Raw genomic sequence first — 25,993 nt, forward strand, 5'->3', positions numbered from 1 at the left:
GAGAAAACCAGCAGCTTCTGCATTTGTTTTGTCAATTTTCTTCTTCTTTGTCTACTTCCTTTTCTCAGTAATGGCTTCTGGACAGCTACACATTCTTTCAGACCCATAGTGTCCTCTCACAGAAACACCTGTGGATTTTTTCAGATCTGTAACAAGAGTGGAGCTTGATATTCTCCTCTCTCTCTCAATGATGAAGGTTTGAAGTACTGTTATCTGAAGGAGTCAGTTTTGGTGGTCTACCAGGTTTTTGAGCTCCAGTTTTGTAATTTGTTTCAAATTTCACTTACTTTCATTTGACTTTCCCCTTCCGTATGCAAGTGGATTATCTTGCATCTAATCTAATCAGAAATATCTTCTGAAAAATGAATAACTTGTTCTTAATGGCCGTTTTGACTGGTAAAATAAACAGAAGCACATTAGTGTACGACTCATGAAAATGTCTGCAAAGTACTGTGATGCTATATTTTTGCTTTATCACCCACCCTTAGTCTGTATGCATGATGAGATATGGAGTCAAAGTAAGGGACATTAAGATCACTTGGAAGAAGCTCAGCCGCCTGAAGTCTGTATTTTCTTTTCCATCATTCCACATAAATGCACTCAGACAGTCACTGAGCTGTGTACCTTCAAGGGGGATGGTTTTTTCCCCTCCACTCTCTTTACCCAACATGCACCCACCCAAACACAGTCTAGTAAAAATAAACCCCATCCCTTTGGCACCTCAGCACTCTGGAAGCAAAGTTAGGAGTTAAATTAGAAGAATCAGACTGGCCGTATCATTTGATTTCTCTTAGCTGGCTCCATGTCACTGGACCTCAGCAGCGAAGGCTGAGACAAAAGCACGAGAACTCAGTTCACATTCACACAGAGAAGAAACTCTGTACCACTAGCCTGTGTACATAACACAAGGCAGCCCTTTTTCCATCTCAGAGTGCGGTTTGGTTAGTAAACAGCTAAATCCACAGCTGCTGTTGATATACTTATTACAGCACATAAATAACTATCAGCAAGGCAAAACTCAGTGGTGAGTCTCAGTACGAAACCTGAGATAGAGAGAGCCTGAGGGAGCCAGTTCCACGAATAGGAAAGTGGCATTTACATAAGACAATTCAAAACTGAATGTTGTCAGTGAGTTCTGCACCAAATATTCTCCATTTAAGTGCAGCATGACCTAATTTCAACATCTGCAGCAGCTTGCCACCACTGTCAGCTTCTTCTGTGGTAACTTGCAATGATTTACACAAAAATCAAATTTACACTATTTTCCCCATATGCAAAATATAACAGTGTTCTCTCAGTGACCTTCTGCTCAATGAAACATCCCTTACCATTATGATGTCACGGTAACCACGTATACTGGAGACCTCCTCTGGCTCTTCCTTGCCCTCATCTTCCTCCCCCTCATCTTCCTCCTCAGTGGCTTCGTAGCCTTCATCAGGGCAGGGATCCGACTCTGTGTCTGTCATGTTGGTCATAAGGTCAATGAGCTGCTCCAGAGGAGGACTGAGCTCCCTCTCCTCATTCTCCTTCAGGCCATAGTCCAGGGCCTTGTATATCATAATGCCCAGAGATTCAATCACCTACAACAAACGCACACATATACATGTATCAGAAAAGTGACAAACACAAAGGTGCACATCTTTGACCACACCAACTTGATTCTAATTCTTTAGGAAATGGTTTCACCATAATTCAGTCAGATGACTTTGGTACATTCAGAATTATTAAAAATACACTTAACATGAAAATGTGACAAAAGAAACTATTTACACAATGGAATATGGCAATGGAGAAAATACTCCTAAAAGTTGCTTTTTTATATTAACGTGTATTTTAGAGATGGTAAATAATGAGTGCATATTTTACTGAACATTAATTAGCCCTTTATGACAGTGTGATGTCATCAATCATCAATTCAATCATCAATTATTCATAAGTAAAATGACGATGTGTTGGGAAAAAAAAACTGACAATGAACTAGAGAATCAACCTTTAAACAGCTTGCTAAATAACACTAAACAATATGTACACATAATGTTTCATTCACTTATTGTTAAAAGCCGTTGCCCAGAGTGTCTTAAAATTTGCAGTATTTTCCATACAGCTAGTGTCCCAGTGGTTCAGATGAGACAAATTATGAAAACAGAAAACTACAATTTACAATTAAAATACTTAAGTACAATTTACAATTAACATACTAAAGTTGACGCAGCTGTACTGCCACATTCAGACAGACACATCAATGCAATGCATTTCTACCACCCTAGAATATTATAAATACCATAAATCTCTATAAAGTGATACAAGCCGAGCCAACACAGACCAAAACAAACACAGTAGCACTGATTATTAATACAGACTTTTCTCTGTGCTGGATTCTTATCAGCCACAAATCAAACAGTCGAACTTAATAATCAAAAATAATCATCATTTTTTGTAAGACAGACTTTTTCACAATTCATTTGCAACTGGAATGTATTGAATCTATATGAGTACGAATCAGCCTGGTTTAATGATCCGTTTGCTAACCTGATGAGACCCAAACCTTACTGGTATTTCCAGTCGGACATCCACCTCACTGCCCTTCAGTGCCTCACATGCCTGATTGTTTCTCTGGACACAAAGATGCCCTCTGTTATTATAATAAGCCATCAAGTAGCTATCAGATTGGCATTCTTCTCAAACCAACTTAAACCACATCAGGGTGAGCTCAGGCCACACAGCTGTTTACAGTGTGGAAGCGGTCACACCAGAACAGAGTAAGATGAAACACACAAGCATGACAGGGAGAAGAATAGTAGCAATAAGAAATCAGTCACAGGTAATGCAATTGTGGTGCAAGAACAGTTCATGTGAGGTGAAGTGAGCACTTAGCTCAGGACCTGAAGGTGAAAGTTAATTATCCAAGAATGCTCTAGCACAAGTCAGCAGACCATTATGACCTTGTTAGTTTATGTCCTTGGTCATATTAAGTATAATTCATCATATGTTGTTTAAAAGACAAAATTCTTCTTTTCCTGTAATCTTCCCTTACTGCCCACCTCTAAAAAATCTTTTGACTTTTGGTTACATCACTGTGCACCAGTGTTCAGGGAAAAATAATATAAACCAATAATGTCATATTCCATTTCCACCTCCCATCACCCAACATCAAGTGACCACACACAGCTAGCTCAGAGACCCCTTGATGCCATGTTTCACTCAAAAATACCAAATCGAACAGAAGAAAAATAGGCTTCATTAGTTGATAACGCAATTTAACATCAGTACCTAACCTTACTATTGCTCTTGTGGCTGAATGCAATCAAATCATCACAGCAATATTCCAACAAATAGTGAAAAGCCTTTTCAGAAGAGTAGAGGCTGTTACTGCAGCAAACTCCCTATTAATACCACTGATTTCAGAAAAACAGAAAAAAAATAAAAACACTGGATGAGCAGGTGTCCACAAACTTTTAGTGTATAATGCTGCTCATTATAATTGGAATTTGCTTCAGGTGAACTTAACACCTCAGGAACTTTTATTCTTGGCTTCCTTAAAGTAGGGCTGGATGATCTGAGGTAAATATCTTAGTGCCATTTTTCACACTTAAATTACGACTCCAATTTAAATCGCAATTACTTTTTTTATAAATTGAGATTCAAGTCTGATTGGCCAAGAAGACCAGAATATCCACTGCCTCTGATTGCCTTTGATTGGTCTAACTTATCTACAGGCATTTCACAGGCTCTGTGTTATTAGGTTTAATCTCTCCTCTTAAAGCTCAAGTTGTTTTTGACAATGTACAGACCTACAAAAGATGTTTAGTATTGATTCTTTGAGTATGTTTAGTATGACTCTTTAGTAAACCAGTGTCGACCAGAGGAGGATGGGTTCCCCTTTTGAGTCTGGTTCCTCTCAAGGTTTCTTCCTCCTGCTGAGGGAGTTTTTCCTTGCCTCTGTCGCCAAGGCTTGCTCACTGGGGACGTGGACCCGGATTCTCTGTAACATTGCTTTGTGACAACATCTGTTGTAAAAGGCGCTATATAAATAAATTTGACTTGACTTGACTAGACTAAAGACAATGGTTCTACACAGAATCAGAAACAACCAAAGCCCCTTTTCATGCTTAAAGGGTTCTCTGCCTGAAAAAAGGGTTCTTTAGATTGATGGAGAATGTATTGTATATGGTTCTACATAGCACCTTTTCGAAAAGGGTTCTATATTGCACCAAAATGTTCTTCTGTTGCTACAAGCAGCAGAACCCTCTTTGGTGCTATCTAAACCCATATACACCACATTCTCCATCAATGGTCCTGAGGCACCACATAACCATGCAAAGAACCATTTAAGCATGCAAATGGGTCTCTGAGCGTTCATGGTTCTATACAGAATAATTGTCTTTACTAAAGAACCATCTTTTTTAAAAATCTTGAAGAACGACCTTTTTTTTCAGAGCGTAGGCTGTTATTTAAAAAAAAAAAAAATCTCTTAAATTGCGAATTCGATATAAAAACGATTTATCCTTCAGCCATACCTTAAAGTTCACATACTGTTCTAATGTTGTCTTGCTGCTGGTTGATTTTCCTGTTTTATTGATGTGTTTTAGTATTTTAGGATATTTGCATTGTGTTGTCTGGTGTATGAAAACGAATTGTTGCATATGTTGCTGCGTATCTTTGGGAAATGTTGCAGGTTAAAGAATGAAACCAATCAAAAATCCAGGCCAGTGTGAAAAAGTGCAAAATATTTTCCATTTCCTAAAAACATACCACACATCTCTTACTTCCTTACCGATTACATTATTTACATAATGGCTGTAGAGTTCCAAAAGCAAGCCAGTTTTTCAGGAATACCGCAGGCATGTGCGCACCTTCAACATTCAAGAGTGGCTTATATTTCTAAACGGGGCAAACATGGATTACAGATTTGCCCTCACTCCTTTAACCAGTAATCTACAAGGTGTTCAGAGTTGTGTGGTATAAACTGAACCGCTTAGCGCACAAACTGGGCCTGAAGTGCATTATCGCTGCCACGAGACAAAAGCCTGTGCAATTCTTGTTATTAAAGGGAGTAGCCAAACAGGTGAGGCCAGCAAGCACCAGGGCGTAGGCCTGTTGAACGCAGCATATGAGTGAAGGAGTGAAAGGACAAGCACTCTTCTGAAAACATAATGCAAAAACCTCTCTGTACTTTACACCACCTATGACAAACTGAACCACATCTTACAGATCCACACAGTTTATCTCCATCAAATATTGATCCCGTAGATTGGTTTACTGGGAATCACTGGACATGGTGCACATCAACTTGTGCTGCAAACGTTAATCCCATTCACGACAAAAATAAATATTATAAGCGTCTTACTCTTACGTAATCTAATCCCCCTCGGTGTAACAGACCACCGTAAAGCACAACAGCCGAACAGGCGACAGCTACTATAAAGTCAGCCTATGTGCTGATGTCTACTCAGAAAAGTCAATAAAAAACCAACAAGTACATTTCCTGCTTGCAAACTGATTTCTCTTTTTTGAAGCTTTCCAGAGGCTCATGGCAAGCCAGCCCAGACAAGCAGCGTACAGTTCTCCACTCATGTAGCATTCACACTTTTTTATTCACAGTTTTTCAAGAAATGTTACTGCTAAAGCGCAAAAGTTTAAGGTACCTGCAAATTAGAGTTTTAAATTAAATTTATTAGATTTAAATTAGAGCAACAAAAGTTTATTTAATCAGAAAAACACACTACTCTACTACTAAAACTCAACTACTTTTTTGAAAACAAGGAATTCGTGTTAATTTTCACTGTATTTGTTTTAGTTGCACTTATTCTAATAATATATGGTGTTTTTTGCAAGCACAAAACACACTTATTGCCAATATAAATGGTTTTAAATAATGTGCTTAGGTGTCTAAAACCTTCACAGTAATGTATATTGGAAATTGGTAGAATTTCATGTTAGAAGAGTAACAGAGACTGCCTCTTCAGAGCTCATGAGTTAAAACTAGAGCTAACCGGTACAACGCTGGATGTTGATAAGGAACGGTCATTTAATACATGAGATATTTTCTCCTGAGTGAATGATCTGCCAACATGTTTGAAGGGAGGTGAAAGTTTGTCAGTGAAACATACTCTGTGTTTCTATCATCTTACCTATTGCATGCTTAACAGTGTGTCTTTGGCAAAGCACTCATGTTAAGCCACTCTTGTTTCACACCAGCGAAGCGTAATAAAACATACATATTTACCTGCAAATACAAGCAAAACCATGACATTTTACAGTCCTTTTAAAAGACAAAAAAAAAATCACTGTCTGCGTAATTGTCGGTTTGTATATTTTTATTTTAGATTTTTGCCACCTTCCTGTGATGAAACATAACGAATACCCGGATGGTGATTTCAGAATTCGGCACCTCAAAGGGAAAACCACAAATGAATGCACAGCCTTACCGCATATGGTCAATGACTATGGACAATTTTCATCATTTGTTTCAGTGTGTACCCCACTGGCTTCTATTGTAATGATGTTTTGAGACATTATTTCTGCTCCTTCACTATAGAGAAATTATTGTGTGTGTTAACTAGGGGTGGAGGAAAAAAATCGATTCTTAGATGCATCGCGATGCGGACGTGAACGATTCTGAATCGATTCACGAATGTTAAAAAATCGATTTTCTAAATATTTAATTTATAACGTAATGTTGACGGAACGCAAAAGGCGGAACTTGGAAGTGCGGAAGTGCAGCGCCCGGACAGTCTGTGGCGGCACATAACAAAAACACAACTGGACGAGAGAGAAATCCGAGCGGCTCCCTCTGCATTAAAAGCCAGGTTAGGTCAGGAGTCACAACACAAATGATAAGAAGAGCCATTTTGCCTTTCAACAAAAATCAAACCACCTTGGGAGCCGCAACATTTAACGTCCAGTATGTGTCAGTGTGTGTTAATGTCCTAGTATGGACTAAACAATATAAACGAGAGCGCAGATTTACTTCGCTCTACTTTAAGCTTCGCCTACAGCCGCTTTCCTCCCATTTCCACCAGAAAACTTTTCCTCAGAAGTAGATCAGTTAAATGTCTCTTAGCGTTCGACTGTTTTACGAGGCTGAAGTCGCTTCTCATTCTCCAGCTTCTTGTTCGAATTTACCCGTTCCACCTTAAATTCTAACTGAGGCGCCGAATGAAAATGCGGCACCATTTAAGGTGGAACGGGAGAATTCGAAAGAGAAGCGACTTCAGCTTCGCCACTTTTTAGTGTGTGACAGTCTCTTGTTGCAGATTTAACGTACCAGGAAACCAACTGCGCTGCTTATAAATGCGAATAACGCATCGCTGCTAGGTGACCTGCAGTCTGTACGCCGGTTCTCAGTCGTTGCGAAACAGGGCTTTCGCGCTGTGTTGCACACGACCCGTCTCAGGGATATTTTACTGACACAGCGATCCCCCCCGTCTCTACAACGAGACCAAAAGTTATAAAATCACTAAAGAAAACGGGTAGAATAGCTGTAACATGTGCTGCGTGGACATCCATCACCACTGGATCTTATTTCACCGTAACTGCGCATTTCATCGCATTTTAAGCAGCTTCTTGTGCTCCAAACGCAGTGAGCGAGAGCCTTCTGGTTCACTTGCCACATCACTTCCATTTGTTTTATTACAAAAGATATTGGAAGTAAATTCATTATGGATCATTACAAATACTTTGCTTTAAAGGTACCAAGTCACTTTAAATAACAATACCACTGAGTTACTTAGTCACTTTAAAATGTATATTGTCTCTATATTCTGTGTATATTTTGTGTATATTTTGTGTATATTTAATTTATTTCAGTTGGTTTTTCTTGTATTTTTATTTTTACTTATTTACTTTCTGTAGAGTGATTAGCTGAGCCTCACCACAAGCATTTCAATGCATAAATGTCCTGACGTTGTGCAAATGACAAATAAACTTGAAACTTGAACCCGAAACTTAAGGCATATAGATATAAATGCTGTATAGAAAAAAAAGATGCATCGTGATGCATCAATAATCATTTTATAATCGCATCGCAGCCCTCTGAATCGTAATCAAATCGAATCAAATCGTGAGGTGCCTGAAGATTCCCACCCCTAGTGTTAACCGACTGTATGCTACAGATACGGCAGACAGAGATAAGACTGAAAAACTATATTCCTTTAATCTAACTAATAGACAAGGTGATAAACTACAGCATCTCATTCTGGGAATACAGCCCCTACTGGACACAGACTGGCCTTTTGCTTGTGCCAAGTAAGAGACAAAGATCCACAGAAGGCCAGAGAGGCAGAGGCCCATTTTCCCACAGTGAAGCAACAAAAGCACCTGATTCCACTGCCATGATGACAAAAGGCCACATGAACAGCTTTGACTCACAACAGTCTAGCAACCAAGAGACTCCCACAGCCAATCTGTGCTTTCCTGTGTTCATCTTTAGGTACTAAAACAACTGCAAATACAGGAAAATAAATAAATGAATTTGCTAAATGCTTGTTTAATAGTGTCATTACAGCTGTCTGACAAACAAAACTGAGTTAATGCTGTCCAGTTTATTTCTAAATTTTTAACTTTCCTGGATCCACCATCTAATAAGCCCAATAATTAGTAAAACAACAACGAAATAACAAAATCACTCCAAGATCACTCCAATTTGATAACTTGCTGAAACTTCCCAACACAGGTTGCTAAACAAACACAAAGGTTGACTGAGTGTATTATGCTACTTCCTTAATCAAACTAAACATTGTTGTTCAGGGAAACTGGTTCATTTAAATATTCACATAAATGAGTAAGTAAAACAAGCTAATCCCAGTCCAATAACTCCGCTTATTTGCAGCCGTGCTAGTTTGAGTGAAGTGTTGTACACTAGAGGACATACATAAATTGGATGAAGTGCAGGCAACGGCTGAGAAAGAACACTCTGTCCTAGTGGACATGCAAAAAGAGCTGAAGAAAACAGGACTTTTCTCTCCAATTACACATCACAATCTCATTTAGGGGCTTGTGACTCAGGAGGAATTAGGGCAGGGCGGAGAAAGACAGAAAGAGAGAGTGAGTGAGTGCGGGAGGAGGAGAAAAGGACTGACTGTGTGGAACTGAAAGGACAGGATAGGATGAAAACAACTCTGGCCATAACCTCCTCTCTCTCCCTCACATGCACATATGAATAAAGACAGAGGGAGGGACGGGAACGAAGAGAGTTAAACTCAGTCGAGTCAAGATTTAGTGCAAGAATATAGAGATTAGGGCCATCACTATGCATTATATTAGTAAATGAGCAGCTATTGATAATTTGACTATTCAAGTAAACAAAGTTATCATTCAAGTAATGTATGTTAGGCATAACGATAAAGGACTTAAATGAACACTAACAAACTATGCATAGGCTTTCAAAAATTCCAAAATAATTTACAGTCAAAGCAAATAAAATAAACGGTCAGGTTGGATCTATTTACCGTAAGGCAGGCCAGTAGTATACTGTTAAAATATATATTATCAAGCAAATCGCCAAATACTCATTGCCAATTTGATCAAGTAATAAAAAAAAAGCAAGCCAGGTTCACTGAGCAACAAATCAGAAGTTCAGGAACTGCACCATCATCACTGACCAACCTCCTTCGCCCTAACATCACGGTCATGTTACAGCTACTAAAGTGATGTTCATACTAGGGGTGGGCAATGTGAGGATATTTTATCGTTATTGTGATAAATTATGTCACAATACGCTTTTCTGAGCATATAATAGTATTGTTAGTATCTCTTTGTTCGATACTTAAATCAACAGTCTGTCATAATCAGATCAGATTTTTATACAGGTTCTGCATTTCCCCTACTGTAAAAAGCAGAATACTTTGGCACAGCCTGGCTTGCAGAAGGAAAAAAAAATGCAGGATCTCATTAATACATGTATGTTTGCAGTCCAAAATGTGTCACAATCTACATGTATATGGAAAAAAAGGCCCAAAAGCATAATAAATATGACCCAATGTAAGAACAGAGCTTTGTTCAACGACTACTTCAGCTAACTGCTAACAAGCTAATTCAGTAATATTCAGAGCAAAGTGTTTACTGAAGGATTAACTGTAAAACTGCATACAAAGTACAAATATGTTACCAGAATGTCTATGACAAGCTTAAACTGTCCACATTTAAGCTAGAACCACTATAACTAGTATTAAAACCAGACTGGGCATGTCAAGATATATCACTGTTAGCTTGGTGATCACATAACACTAAAAAATGAATTAAAGCACAAACCAAATGAAATGACTGAACATTAAAAAACATGAATAAACACTATTAACTATACCATGATATGAAAAAAAGATAGTTAGGCTTAAACCTAAACTGGAATTCAAACCTGTAACCACACCAGGCCTTTGTGGATAGGATTGGTGACCCCTGCATTAGATGGTCAAAAAGGCTATCTTAACAAAGACCTAACAAATGTGTAGAATAAAATTTAACTAAACATTCACTACTTGTTTGTGACATAATGTAGGTTATAAAAATCGAAAATGCATCAATAAGTACTTTTTCATAAGTCACATTTTGGCAACCTGAAACGAGAATCGTGAGGTGCCTAGAGGTTCCTAGTCCTAGTTCATGCTGCTGCACATGGACAGTATGAGGCAGTTGTTTTCCTCCGACCTAGCACTGTCTCTCATGCTAAACAATACAATGCACACACAGAAAGCTTCTCTGAGCTGTTCACATGACATCATTGCTCCGAGGCAAACTCAGCTTCTTTCACCACCTCCCAGCATCGTATGGAGATGAGCCACTCAAATAGAATTTTTTTTACATAATTCTCTGACATAGGAAGGTGGTTGGTTTTCCAGTTAAGTCTTTTGTATTGGCCTAGTCATGCGACTGAATGATGATCTCCATGCTTCTCACTAACATTTCTCTTGCATTTTCCACCCTTCTTCGGAAATACGATTTACTCTCTTCCAAAAATGACTTAAGTAATTCCTTTGAAGTGTATTAACTAAATACATATTAAATAAATTATACAACATGCTAATTACACAAGCACTGGTAAAGAAAATATTTGTTCCCATCTTTGTCTCGCATAGCTGCAGATTGTTCAAGTCTTTATGAAGTCCAGCTCTTTCTAGGCCAAAATGATGATCTTTTTACACAAGCTTTAGACTTTTAAACACCATTTCAGAGAAAGAGATACACTTAATTATAAACAACACTCGACCAAGCCTACAGACTATGGGCAGAGATGAGGCCAGCAGACACACACGCACACGCACACACACACACACACACACACACACTCAAACACACACACACACACACACACACACACACACACACACTCAAACACACAGAGTGATGCGGCCACCTCTGTGTACTCCTCTGCTTCCACTATTAAGTTAAGATGCCAGTGTCTTTACGCAGATGTTGGCTAGTCAGACGTCCAGAGAGCAATCCAGTTGTGACTGGGCCAACAGCACGAGCCTATGATGCATGAGTGAATGTGACAAAGTGCACATGCAAAAGCAATTCCCTACCAAATTCTGCCAAGCAAAAAACACAAAAACACTGCACATGTGAACTGTTGCATTTGAATTATGAATGCACTGATTCAGTTTCTTCTCTCCTGATGCCAATTCTGATATCTGGTTTTATGGTATTGGCCAGTTCCAATCACCAATCCAATACAAGCACGCTTAAGGCACTCATGTTTTGTTAGTATTAAAAGTACATGAAATTACAGTGGAGACTAATTGTACAACTTTTAAATTATATCGTTCTAAACATTTACAAAACTACACTGCTACAATTTTTAAAAAATGAAGGTAATAATAAACTAGAAGTGTAACAATTACATTCAGCCCATGATTGGATTTGATTCACAAACGTCTGATCAAGATTCAATATTCATGATACATTAAAACAAATAAATAAATAATAAATAATGAACAATGGACTAATGAGGCTAAGGCTGCAAGGCAAGAACATGACGTGTACATGCTGGAGTTAGTTGTTGATTGATGCTGGTTGTTTGCCACATAATTAAATGGAGATTTTTAGCTAGAAAATGTTGCTAATTACCTTTAGATATTTTATGCATCTATATATATATATAAATCTGAAGCTCCTTCAGGTAAACCTCTGATCTGGACTGGTGTATAAAATCTTATTAGAAGTACAAAACCATATTTTCCAAATCAATCAGCATCCCTCCTGATAGCCTTCTGATACTCAGGTTTCCAGTCACAATTCGGCATGTCTGACTGACATCTCGTCATGGATGGCAGTTCACCATCGCAAGTCATCTCATTCGGGAACTCCTTCAACATTCCGTCTGAAGATGCAAGAAGCTTTGGTGATTCTGGATGACCAGTTATCGTTCGCAGCCCAAACTGCAAATGTTTTTCCTCTACAACATTCAGAGAATTCAATCATTTATCTCTTGGGAGGCCACCCAGATGCATGTTCAGTCCCGTTATCTCAAGGCTTGACTACTGCAACTCACTCCTACTTACAGTGGCTGTCCGAACCACAGGCTCCCCTGCAGTCTTCACATGCAAATGGAAGACACATCTCTTTGTGAAGCACTTAAGCTAGCACTTAATTGAAATGCATTGTATTGCACTTGCAATGCTATGTTCAATATTATTTCTTTCTAAGTATTAACAGTGGCTTTGGTTTCTGGCAGCTTCTTAGCTCAAGGTTAGTTGGAAACTATTGCAATAGCTAGAATACATTCTCTGGACAACAAAGCACTTTTGTAAGTGGCTCTGGATAAGAGCGTCTGCTAAATGTAAATGTGCAATACTTCAATACAATAGTTTATTGAGTGTAACCACGCTCTAATCTATCTCTGGCCAGATGGAATGCAGAGAGGATAAATTACTGTTTGCAGTCAAACAGAGCTCTCTATTCAAAGGGAATGGGACATGAAAATATTTATGCATTATTCTGCACAGAAATGTTTTAAAATACCTTTGAAATACCTTTAAAATTTCATTTAAAATACCTTTACATATGAACTTCTCAACAGGGCCTCCTCTACTGATTGGAGACTTGAGGTACAGGATCCATGAGCGACTGAGTAAAAAAAATATAGACAGTAGGACTAGGTGGCAAAAATTTATATCACAATACTTTGTGTGTCGGGGGGGCATTTTCACAAAACACAAGATTACATTATTATTTAATCTGAGGTGTGATAAATTGGAACAGACAAAAAAAGAACCAGTGACACTAGATTTAAAAATACTATAAAACAATAAATATGACGACTTTATTCATTGTTTCACATATTGCACTGTACTAAATCCAACGAAACAGACCTAATTATGTTGTCTTCGCAATGAAACATGCAGTGGGTCAGTGTTATGCTCTGAAAAGCATTGTGAATATGTATAGATATAATCATATGTATTAACATCATCATATTGCCCACACATAAAGAGAATAAATATGAGCTGCTCTTTATGACATCTATTAAAGATCTATTAGAAGAGGTACCCAGTAGCCATTTTTGAGGTTTGTCACACAAGCCTCCCTGTAAAAAAAAACAAAAAAAAACAGAAGTGCACTTTCATATATTGTCATATAAGTCTCATGATGTTAGGTCTGTCAGTGCAGCACTACAGCTGTTTTTCATGGCTCAGGCTTAACCTTTCAGCTTAAAGTCACTATCTACGGCAGTGGAGCCCTGTGGTATTGCACCCAGACTTCACTGGTCCTTTGTTTGATCAAACGGCTGTGCTAGAAAGCACACAACGCACAAGACAGAATCTAGCTTGACAGATATGGAGCTGCCCTACAGCAAATCTAATGCCATTTTTCAACCACGCAGCACAGTCAACTGCCAGGCGAATCTTACTGCACTCTAGCACACATGCTGAATTTGGTTTCCCTTCTTGTTAGGATACGTATGAGTAGAGCTAGTACTGATCCAAAACACTGATTGGTCAAATGCAGTTGTCAGGAAAACATCTCTCAGTGTCACTGGTGTCAGTTGACTAAAAGAATAGCCAGCCAGAATCACCGTCAGCCACATATAACCAATTCTATATGCTTATTTGTGCCTTACTGGTACTCGAGTAAGAACTGACCTGTAAGTACCTGAGTAAGAATTTCATCTGGTATACCAGACGAACTGGTTTACTGCCCACTACAACAACCAGGGTACAGATAGTTCTGGGTTCAGATGTGTACCTGTTCTGTGCTGTACCATACTGCCTGGTGGAAAAATGCCATTATATGCTTAAAATTCAAATCCATAAGGAGAAAAACGATTAAACAAAACTTAAAAGAATGCATTTGGTGGGCGGTATTATTTTAACTCATATACTTTTTACATGGTGACACTGCTACTATGATTAATTTAGAACAAAAGCTGACACTGACCTTAGCTCGCCCACCTCAATATAAATACCAAATTTGCTTTGTAATTCATTCATTACGTTACCAACATTAGGTGATGCCCAACTCCCTCCCCACAGCCTCAGTGTGTGTCTCTGCAGACTGAGCTCCATATGAGCTGTCCGTTTCTCCTCCACTGTTTATTTCTGTCTGAGCGAGGGTGGCTGAGGCTACGCAGTGGTTTACTAGTCCAAGGGAGAGATTCTGACAGCGAGGTGCAGGATCAGGATCTACACTCAGATAAGCTCCTGGCGCTAGGACAGAGTGTGATTGCTGTGAGATGGAGAGAGAGACAGCTTTATGTAACAGCCTGGGCTGAATCCAGACCACTACAGCGAAGCGGACACTCATCCCCCTCAGACAAACACTACAAGGATGACTCACTGCATCACACACAAAGGAAAGGCTAACAGAAGCTCTAAAAGTGTCATGGAGAGGACAGATTCTGTTCAGTCCCACAGCCAAGCTTCCCTCATCTCCAGAGAATCCTCCATGTTCTTTCAGGCATCTGAGGTGAAGAGGAGCAGAAAAGCACTCCTGTGGAATTAAGACACTGCTGGAAGGTCTTCCGTTAGCACCTTTCGCTGCTTACATAACACAATGGCCAGAACTCCCGTCTGGTGATGTAACACGTCTCAATACTTCACTTTGATGTGTCCAAAAATCAAACTTCAAGAAAAATTCCATTCATTCTTTTCCATTCATGTTTTTTGCTTGGGACCCTCAAGGTATCTTCAAATTCCTGCTTCAACTGCAGTCTTTTTCATGACACAATAAACAATGACTTGTGGCAGTGGTATTGTAACGCAAGCTCTAAAACGTGCTAATACTAACCTATGCTCGTGTAATGCCTGGCAATGTGCAGAAAAGTTTCATCGCTCTTAACTTTAACCCAACTGCTTTAAAATGTTTAAGAATTAATAAATATTTTGTAGCAAACTGCTACTGGCTGGCGTTGGCTCCAACGAATGGGGGAGGCTCATGGTATGCATGCGCCCTCCAATAAAGGGACTGTTTATGTTTTAAAATGTCATTGTATGCCAGTTATGAGGAATGTGTATGTGTTAATGTGTCAATCTGTGTCAGGTAGTGTAATTATTATGTGGGTTTTGTGTGTTCAGGGTGAAGTATACGGCTAATGCTGACCTCCCCTGTGAGCTCTGTACATGCCTCTTCTGCTGGTGTGTTCAATAAAGAGCACTTCTTGCAGCAGAATCATGACCTCCCTTTATTAGTCCCTCAACAGGGGAAATTCACATGCATGACTGACTAGGCCTGGTTTCTGTCTCTACTGTATGAAATCAAGGGGAGAAAAACATTATAAAATTCAGGTGCTTCTTAGCTTTGTTGACCTGTAGGTGCTTTGTCTCCTCTGTTTTAAATAATTGAACAGAGCTAGATAGGGCAACTGTGTGAATTCATTTTCAACTTTCTGTGTTGCCGCTTTAAGTAGCGCCAATTAGCAGAGCACGGCTATTGAATGCTGACAGGGAGAGTCAATAATATCCAGGTTCAAGTTCATTTTTACAGCTTATTCATATAAACTGAATGAAAAAGCGTTCAGCATCACTTATCACGCTTGGTATCCATTTACTTCCGTTTTCTTTTCACAAACTTGCTGTTTTTGAGCTGAGAGATACACGCCGAAAAAGGCTAGGCTAGTACCATTAGCTGAGGTAACTTAGCATTAGCATTTGTCTGTTTACCTAAAAGACTGGCTGCCGGAGTCGCAAAGCACCACCGCGGGGTGCCGGCGCTGGTGTGCACGCCTTCACTAAAACCACGATTTTGAATTTTTGGACGCTGTGCAATGTAAAGAGGCGCATCCAGTGTGCGGTGGCCTTAACTTTTCTCTGTCTCACTAGCACTTGCTGGTACTATGTTGAATTTGAGGGATTATTTGTTTGCATACAGCAGCAAAGGGATGTACTAAACAGTTTGACATTATACTGTGTACCGCTGCATTCCTTATGAGAACTAGGAATGTCCGATGATATCAAAAACATATCGGCATCAGCAGATATTTGTTTAAAATCAAAATTATCAGCATCAGCAACAATTAGATTTGACGATACTTCAAACCAATATTTGATGATGTATTTATTGTACTCTGCAAGTCTACTGTGTGTGCAGTATACCAATGATTGTTACATTTCTCTTTTCAAGTAGATCTAGTCCCAATGTCTACACACACACACACACACACACACACACACACACACATATACGGGGAGTGTGTTCTCTCTCTTTATTAAAAACATAGATAATGCTCAAAGCAGGCCAGGACCCCCGCGCGGAGCTCAGACGAACAGGCTCAATAAAATCGGCGACATCCTCTCACAGGGGGAGGGAGAGGGGGATGGCTTCTGAAACCCAAAGCCATTCGTCTCACTCCACTGACACCAGCTCTGGAAGTCCCCTGGGAAAGGATGTGATAGCTTTATGAGGCTGACTGCTGGCCAAACCTGCACAAATCTCCTTAAACCTGCTCAATTCAAGCACAAGCTACTTCCTCAATGGGGAGATCAAGTTTATGTTTATGCAAGAAAGCGAACTCATGAATTATTCCTTACGCAGTTTGATCTGTGCATGTGTCAAGGTGCCACAAGAACAATGACCAGACAAAAATTGTTGTGTTAAGTATTAAGCTGTAATTAAAAAGACATTCAGAGCAGTTTGATGTGAAATCCTCTGTTCTAAAGAAACAGAACAGTAATGACAGGAACCACACGTGATGCGTTTAATGCTTCTAAAAGCTATATTTCATTTACAGCAATTACATAAATTGCTTACAAAAGATACTGTTGCCTCATGTATGAGACATCATTTTACAATTGTTCTGAGATAACGCTTTTAATAAACATAGCAGATGGGTACGTTTTTTCAGATTTATATGATTTTACCATTATCAACATCACATATAAAAACTCAAAATACAGATTACTGGTCAATTTGGTTGGTAAATAAAATGGCTATACGTGCACTGTAGCCATCACAACCCGTGGATCTGTAAAGTTACTCTATAACTCATGTTAATAACTCCCCGCCCAAATAAAAAGAGTAATATTGATTTTAATAGCATCTGTCTGCCTTTAGGGGCTTCTCTTCCAACCTAAACATATGTGGTAAAAATATGGGATGCACCAATACCACCCTTTTTTGCATTTTTCCCTTTCAATACCGAGTCTGGTATATTGTCGGATACCGAGTACTAATACCGATACTAACTCCATCTAACCGAGCTAGCTCATAAGTGCTGATATTTATACAATTCCAGTTTTTAAATATTTTATTTTGGTAAAAGCTGCATCTCAAATAAAACATTCAGAAGCTTAACAAATCCTATTTTGCTATACATTATTATTCTCTATTATATAATTAGTACTGGAAAAAAAATAGTGCTAAATGTTGTTACACAACCAAATTTCTCAAGTCATTTGTCTTTTTACATATTACAGTCATTCACAGTGTCAGTAGCAAGTGGGGCCAGTAGACAAAACAGCTCAGCTAGAAGACTCTTAAGCTAAAGGCTAAACTTAGCCTAAAGACTATCATTAACCCCAAGACTTCAGTGGTATCATTAGTTACAGGCATCGGTATCCCTTCCACCGATAACAATAATGCGTTTAAGTGCTAGTATCGACACAACCCTAATTAGGACTGTATGATAGGGACTGAATGCCATATTACGATTATATCGCTTCATGTTGCGAATACAACATTCCGTGAAATACATTAAAACACATCAAGGTCACTTGATGCAATATGATTAAAGATTCAGCTACATTGTTTTCACCAATATTATTTATGCTTGATAAGTCATGTGACTTCCCCTCATCACCAAAACAGTCAGGATCGTCAGGATGCAGACAACACAGAAAAAGTGTCACGTGTTATTGAGGCTCATTTGCATAGTGCAGCATTCTGTGATATCAGTGTTGCGAACGCCAATGTCATGACAACGATTAACAAACAATATATTGCGCAGCCCTACTCTGAATTAAGTGCTCGAATACTGGTGAAAGGCGGCCCTGTAACTATAGTAACGAAGAGCGAGGTTATGAGGTTATGGGAGTTATTTTAATTCTAGAAAGCCATACTAAAGAAACTAGGGCTGCCGGTCAGGCTCAGTGAACGATGAAGGTGAATTCAGCAGGGTTTAGATTGGCCTTCACACACCACTGCCTCACATCACACATTCCCTGACACACATCCCTCACATCAGAGCTCGGCTGACCGCCAGCACACGCCAAAACCCCACATGTGTGTACACACATACAAACACAACCCAGCTTCAAAGATATAGGCTGGTTGTAGGTCAGCACATGGCCTAATTTAGGTTCTTCAACCCAACTTCCAGCCACAACTCCAAAAGCTGAGCAAATGATCAGACTTGATTACGTTTTCTGTAATTACATAAACAAAATGTTATCACGGTGTGTGAATCAGTGCTAAATGTGAATAAAAAGTACTCATGGTGTCTGTGTGCGTCACTCAGGACTGTATGTGACCCAGCATACTTAAACACTCAACCTCATCCTTCCTCTCTCTCGCGCACACACAGAGTCAGCTGAGGAGGGATTCAAACCCGAGGTGAAAGAAACAGGCTTTGTGCTGTTACAGACCAACCCTCCAAGGATTAAACCACGAGGTCACACCGACCCTGCAGCAAACAAACAACTCCTATTAACCCTGACCACTCACACACACAGAGGAGGAGATGAGAGGAGAGAGGTGTTTCATGAAGAAAAAAAAACATTTTTTGACCAAAGAAAATCTGGAATATTTTTGTTGTACAAAATAGAAAAAACACAACAACTGAACAATACATTGATAAACCTATATCAGTACAGCATCCTAACTTTTTCTTATACTGACTAGTCAACTTTTTGTTCAGATTTTCCATTCCACCTTAAATGAAGCAGAACATTCTGGCACCAGTAGAGATTCCTAAATATAACTGCTGAAATATTTAAGGTGGAATGGAAATTTCGAATAAGAAGCCAGCTTCGTGAAATTTCTCAAGTCAGCTGTCTCACACGTGCGACCCCCAGACTTGTGACTCCCATCGTCATACATAGCTGGAATTCAAAAATATAACAGTAATTTACACTTCAGTACCAGCTGGTTCACGACTTGTTGCGCGCAGTCAGGCAGCTTCTCAGGCAGTACAAGAGGAAGTGCAGCAATCACTCTGGTCTCCATGCTAGGCTAAGGCTCAAAAACAAAGTGGACTACTTCATATGCAACCAAACAGACAGCGAACTGTCACGTTTTCATTTAAGTTTGAAATGTTACTGAAACACCACTGATTCAGCTGAAGAAACTACCATGGGCGTGTTTTGCATGCATTCTATCTATGCTTATTTTTTAAGAGAGACATCTAAAAGAATCCTTTTTGCTGTTTCAGCTAAGTAGGGACATGGCTATGTCCGCACTGCATGTTCATGATGAGTCACTAGTTTAGCACTAGTACAATACTTTAGTAAGGAGCTACATATTCTGTGAAATTAATAAACATCATGACTCCGATTTGGTCAATACGCAGACTTGTGCTGTTAAAGGGTGTCTAGGAAGCAAAGCCAGTCTTTTTCACACACTGCAGAAAGACGGAAAGAGGGATTAGATAAAGCAAAAATCTGTGTGTTCAAAATACCTCAAGCCAGATGATTTCAAAAAGGCTTTAAAAATGGACAGCTCATTCTTTCCATGCACACTCCTGACAGAAACACTGCCACAGGGTGGGGGGAAAAAAAATAAATAAATAAATATTTTTTAGCTTCTAGAGTGTTCGCTTGATAACACTGCAAAATGTTTGTCACTGCTCACCAAAGCTACATGAAATACACAGACATCGATTTCTTTTTCATTTATACGCTGACCTCATAGATTTCAGTGCGCATTTCATTCTTGAACTGCAGCTGGACATAGGGAGGGGCAATACGGCAAAAATACTATAATCCCAACACTTCAAGACATTTTCACGACCCACAATGAGCATCACAATATTTAGTTTTTCTGAGATCTAATAAATTGGAACAGATAAAATAGAACCTGTAGTACCACCTATAAAACTACTAAAAATACTACTACCACCACCACTACTACTGCTGCTACTACTACTACTACTACTACTACTACTAATAATAATAATAATAATACATTAAAAATACACTATAATGATTCTTATTCAGTGTTTTATAAATTACACTGCACTACATGTAATTAAACATGCCTAATTATGCTCACTTTGAAAAGAAACATATGGGTGTTAAGTGTTCTTTAAGTACCAATGATATCCAAGATATGCTAAGAAACCATGAATTCATCACAATAATGATAAAATAAAGTCATATTGGCCACCATTGGCTGGATGGCTTGCTGTTGTGCCATCGCCTGTCTATCACTTCCAATATGAATGTCAGTTAAAAACTATGCTGTTTTAAGGTCATATCAATTATGACTGTACTTTTGCAAGGGTGTGGCTTGGCTGACTGACTACATTTTATGTAAGAGGAAATCTGTGACTTTTGTAAAATTTGACCTTTGGCCAAACTACTGCTTTAAGTAGTTTTTTTAATTTCATTATGACCCTATACCCTTCACTTGGTCTACCTAAAACTAGGGGTACAGGAAAAGCAATAAAATCTGGCTCCTGGGGAAACTCCTAATAAGAAGTCTGCTAATCTCACCTTAAACCACTGACCTGAAGCTTGGACCTAATCCTCTTTGTCTGTGCACCATAGGGAAGAAGTCTGGCACTCCTTACACTTCCGCAAGCTGTGACCAGATGTATACTGATCTTGGTTCAGTTCATTCTTTATCTCCTGAGGGTAATGGATCACGTTAGCTGGAGACAGGCTGATCTCGGGTCAGCTGGTTGCACCTGTTCCATCAGTGAGGGAGTCCTGCAGTGAGGTAGACTCGCCTGCTCTCCAGGCACAGCTTGGTTTTAAGCAGCTGCCAACACTGAGATGAATAGAGCACTTCACTCAAAGTCTGGAAGACTCACAAATTTCTGTCTTTGCTTTTGATCTAGTTGAAAGCTAGTTGAGACGAAGCCTCTGGTCCAAGGCCAGCAGACCAATGTGACTGACCATTCTTCTATTTATAAAGCATTTAGACTCCAGCTGTCATTAAAGCTGAGTTAATGGAGAAAGTGGGTCAGTTCTCTCTATGCTGTGTACATTAACACCAAAAAACGAGGTGGTGCCAGTGTGGGGAAAGGGTGAATCACATCAGGAAAAAGAGAGAGCCACACAGCATCAGAAGGCATAAACAAACAAATTTGGTGACCGCAGTTAACCTACAACAGCAAGGAGTGGACTGAAAGCTAATGATTATTAACATACAGGAATGGTTTTTAAAACTTATTATTATTAAAAAAGCGTTCTTCTATTGTTACGATTTCAAGTTTCCCTTTCGCCATATAGAACAGCTTTCAAAAAGGTTCTATATAGAATCATATACAACACATTCTCCATCAATCTGAAGAACCATGCAAAGAACCGTTTAGAACCATTTAAGCATGAAATGATTCTATATAGAATCCATGGTTCTAAACAGAACCACCACCTTTACTAAAGAACTCTTGAAGAAGTTTTTAAGAGTGTAGAAACCTCTAATGATGTATGTTAAACATGGGAAGAACAACTGCAGAAGGAAGCCACATAGCTATTGTTACTCCTAAGAAACTAAATGCATAACCGTGGCAACTGTCTTCAATGAATCATTATAATGGAGACAATGGACTGCATAAATGACAGAAATGACTTATCAGATAAGGAAGCCCACCAGTATTTGGGTAGTTTCTCAAAAAAGTAATCTATTACAAATTATTAACCTATATTATTATTATTATTATTATTATTATTCTCAACTGCATTATTATTTTCAAACTGTAATGCAATTCTGTATGATTCTGGAAAAAGGAAGCTAATTTTTCATTACTTTACTTCTACCTTACTTCAAAACCCATACACATCTGTACCAGTTAGAAAGTAAAATTCAACAGTCCTTTCAGTAATGTATTTAGAAATCAGTGTCCATTCACAGTAAACATTATTTAAAAATTCACCAATTCCTGCCTTTTCTCTGAACAAGACATACCCAATTATGCTTGAATAAAAATATGAACAGATGTTTCTATTTGAACTAGTAAAATATTTAAAAAAACAGCTGCCTCACAGTAAAATCTTTATAAATAAAAGATAAAACATACAGACCTCTCTTACTGTTCAGGTGAGGCTGGGACTCGATAACATGTACATCTTTATCCTTATTAGTTTGTACTGCATTGCACCCAAGACTAACAAGACAACAAGCTGCAAGCTAAAAGTTATCAAGGTAGTTTCCTGGCCATCTAGATATTTCGGTTTGGCTCCTTATCTCCAGTTGAAAGGGTTATAAAAAATAAAAAATAAATAAATAAAAAAATAAATTGTCTCTGGCATCCATTTTGTGCTGAACAAAGATCCCAAAAGTCTCGACAAGTGGAATAAAAGTTACATTAAAGCTATTTTGGTTGCATTTATAAGCCTACAGATTTGTGGTTAGGCTAGTAGTCAAGAACGGTTGAGCAGCAGAGGGATTCCCATCACTGTATGATTTTTGCGTGCTAGGTATTGCAGGGAGAGAACAGTAACGAACAAAACATGAAAATAATACAAAATCGCATAATCTGTCAAAACCATAAGGCTGAGAAATACAATGCTGAGTTACAGAATACTGCTTAACATAACAAGAAACATATCAAATGTCATTTTTAAGCTGGAATATCTCTGAGTCTTGCTTAAGCAATTTCTGGCACTGTTTGACCAACTGTTACCTATAAAAATGGACAAAAGTACTAGGAAAATTCAGGCTCACAAGCCAACTTATACTACTGATTTTAGCCACACACACACACCCACACACACACACATATATGTCTGCCCATTTTAAAGACTACAGTATGACATCCAATGTGAGAAACCCAATATGCTAAGCAAGTCTATTTGAGGTTACGTAACAACTTGACACAGTTTGATGATTTAGTCATGCAGTATGCAAAAAGCTGATTAATGGGAGGAGCTTCCATTACTTGTTAGCTACTTTAGTTTCGCAGCTCCAGTGCGAAAACTAAAGAACCGTGTTTTTATCCAATTATCACTTAAAATGCTTTCTGCTAAAGCAGGAATCTCTCACTGGCTCAGGCGGGACAGCGCCTTAATGGTGAGGTAACACAGTGTACCATCACATGAGGCTTCAGATTAACAGCTGACAGAGAGCGAGAGAGAGCGAGAGCGACAGGCTGAGCGTCAAAGAGGGAGCAAGGCAGATGTACAACCAGGCAAAACAGCCCACACGCACACTCTCTCATTACTGCACACAAACAGGGATGGGAGTTTGAGGAGAAGGACACTTTGGCCCAAAGCCCACTCTCATTCTGAGTATACACAGACATCCAGTCAAACAGTCAAAGCAAACACAGGACAGTCACACCTTCTTATGCATGACTGTTTCAGTACACATTAAATAATTGAAAGCTGTCACATGTCAGTGCATGCTGGAGAAGTGGAATGGAGGGTGGGTCTGCTCGCTTAACAAGCATGAGCATGGACGCTTGATGCGTCCAGCAGAGAGAAATGATGAGAGGGCCGCTTACAGAGAGAGCAGGAGGCGGGCAGGGCTGTGTGATTCAGCCTCCTACAAACCATGTCACAGACTGTTAAAGCATTGAAGCCATTTATTCTTGAAAACGGCACTTCAGAAAAGGGCAGTGTTTTTGATCTCTGTCTTTCTCAGAGTCCATGTGCATATGCATGGGTAGGTTGGATGAATGTGGGTGCGTAACGCTGTCCCATCTGTTCTTTCTGGAGGCTTTCCAGATCTTTCACAAATTTAACCAAGATAGCTTACGTGTGCTGACTGTGCCATACAGAGACAAATTTCTGGCGGAGGAAACGAAGCAGCTTTATTGCAGTAGCCCATATCATATCTTACAGTTAAGGCTGTCAGTGCGGGTGTCCGATACGGCAAAATGTAATATTTCGATACATCAAGGCATTTTTATGAAACATAATATGTAGTTTTTCAGGGGTTTGATGTGTTTGAACAAAGAAAAAAAGCCTCAGTAAGGACACATTTAAAAATACTATTTAAATACCATTACTATACTATTTAAAAATACTATCAAAAACTAAACTTTTTTAATGCAATGTTTCACACACACACACACACACACACACACACACACACACACACACACATACATACTGCACTTCATCCAATAAAACAGGACTAATTATTATGCTGTCTCTGTAATAAAAAATGTAGTTTGGTTAGTGTTTTTGCTCAGAAAATAAAAAAAAAAAGAATTTGCTCAGAAAAGCCTGTAGTGATGTAATTAATCACAATAACAATAAAATATCATTATATGGCCCATTATATTATTTATAAATAAATATTAAAGGTGGATCTAACTAAGAGTGCACTGGTCATGAATTTTTAGGGCAGATTTCGATTTCTTTATGGGAAGCCTGGCCAATAAGCTTTTTTTGTCTTTTCTTTAACCCAAAGCTCACACTGTGTTAGATAAATAAACACAAACACATTAGTGTATTTCTGGTACTTTCTATTAGCCAAAGTGACAATATAAATAACATTATTACTCTATAATAGGTCAAACTAGCAGTTTAAATGTATGAACAAAAACAAAATCAGTTGCCTGTTTTAACAGCATTAATTAAATTAGGTTTTACATTGAAAATAAGAGGTTGTCTGTTAGTGAGTCATGCATAATTATGCATAATTGCACATTTTGGTAAAGGCGTAGCAGCAAACAGCACAAGTGCACTTAACTGGCTCCCACTGTTTACACCACAAAATTGAAACAAAAATCTCCTTGACTGATTCTGATCAGGCATCCCTAAACTTAACTGAACAATAACAAACCATGCATAGCTTTCAGACATCCAACATGCTTTACTGGAGAAGATAAACTAGAAAGTCTTTAAAAGTTTTTGTTAAAAGAAATTAAAAAACACTACGTGGCAAAACAAATGTATATAAATGTCCAACAGACTTTGTTCCAGCAACAGAATTTAAAATACATATTATCATCATGCAAATTGTCAACTCATTATTGCTAATTCATTAATAGGTGATTTATAATTAGTGATTAGTTTTTAGTAATTAGTTTTTTTTTCCATCAAGTAATCAAGATTGATCGATTTTTTGTGACAGCCCTACTTAGAGTACACCTCTATCCTTTCTGTCTAGCCGTCTAGTTTTTCTTTGTACTTATATAAACCGTATCACGTTGGATAAAGTTTGCTGCGTCATGCTGTGTTTGGACTGTACATCTTCTCTTAGTGAAATAGCTCAGAAAGCCTCGTAAGCAGTACTTTCTCAATGGAGGTAGGAGCAATGAATGAAAAGATCCAAAACTCACAAAACTCATCTCTGAGTCAAATCATGCATGTACATTTCATTCTACTTGTCCACTCAGTCAACCTAGGACAAATGGTTGCTAATGGTTGCCAGTGAAAGGGTAAGATAAAACAATTAGGCTGTCACAGACACAGCTGAAAAGGACAAGCAGACAAACATTAAATTCCCTCTG

The 25,993-nt window shown here is 38.7% G+C and overlaps 1 protein-coding gene across 4 annotated transcripts in view; it reads right to left on the reverse strand.

Moving 5' to 3' along the window:
* Positions 1-25,993, reverse strand: part of spire1a (spire-type actin nucleation factor 1a) — a 56,065-nt gene that overhangs the window by 23,592 nt on the left and 6,480 nt on the right. For all 4 annotated transcript variants that reach the window (XM_036566277.1, XM_036566276.1, XM_036566275.1 and 1 more), the window contains exon 3: positions 1,329-1,580. In XM_036566277.1, coding sequence (XP_036422170.1) covers positions 1,329-1,580 — 252 coding nt within the window. The remainder of the gene's footprint in view (positions 1-1,328; positions 1,581-25,993) is intronic.

Source organism: Colossoma macropomum, unplaced genomic scaffold (assembly GCF_904425465.1).
Source record: "Colossoma macropomum unplaced genomic scaffold, Colossoma_macropomum, whole genome shotgun sequence".
Classification (NCBI taxonomy): domain Eukaryota; kingdom Metazoa; phylum Chordata; class Actinopteri; order Characiformes; family Serrasalmidae; genus Colossoma; species Colossoma macropomum.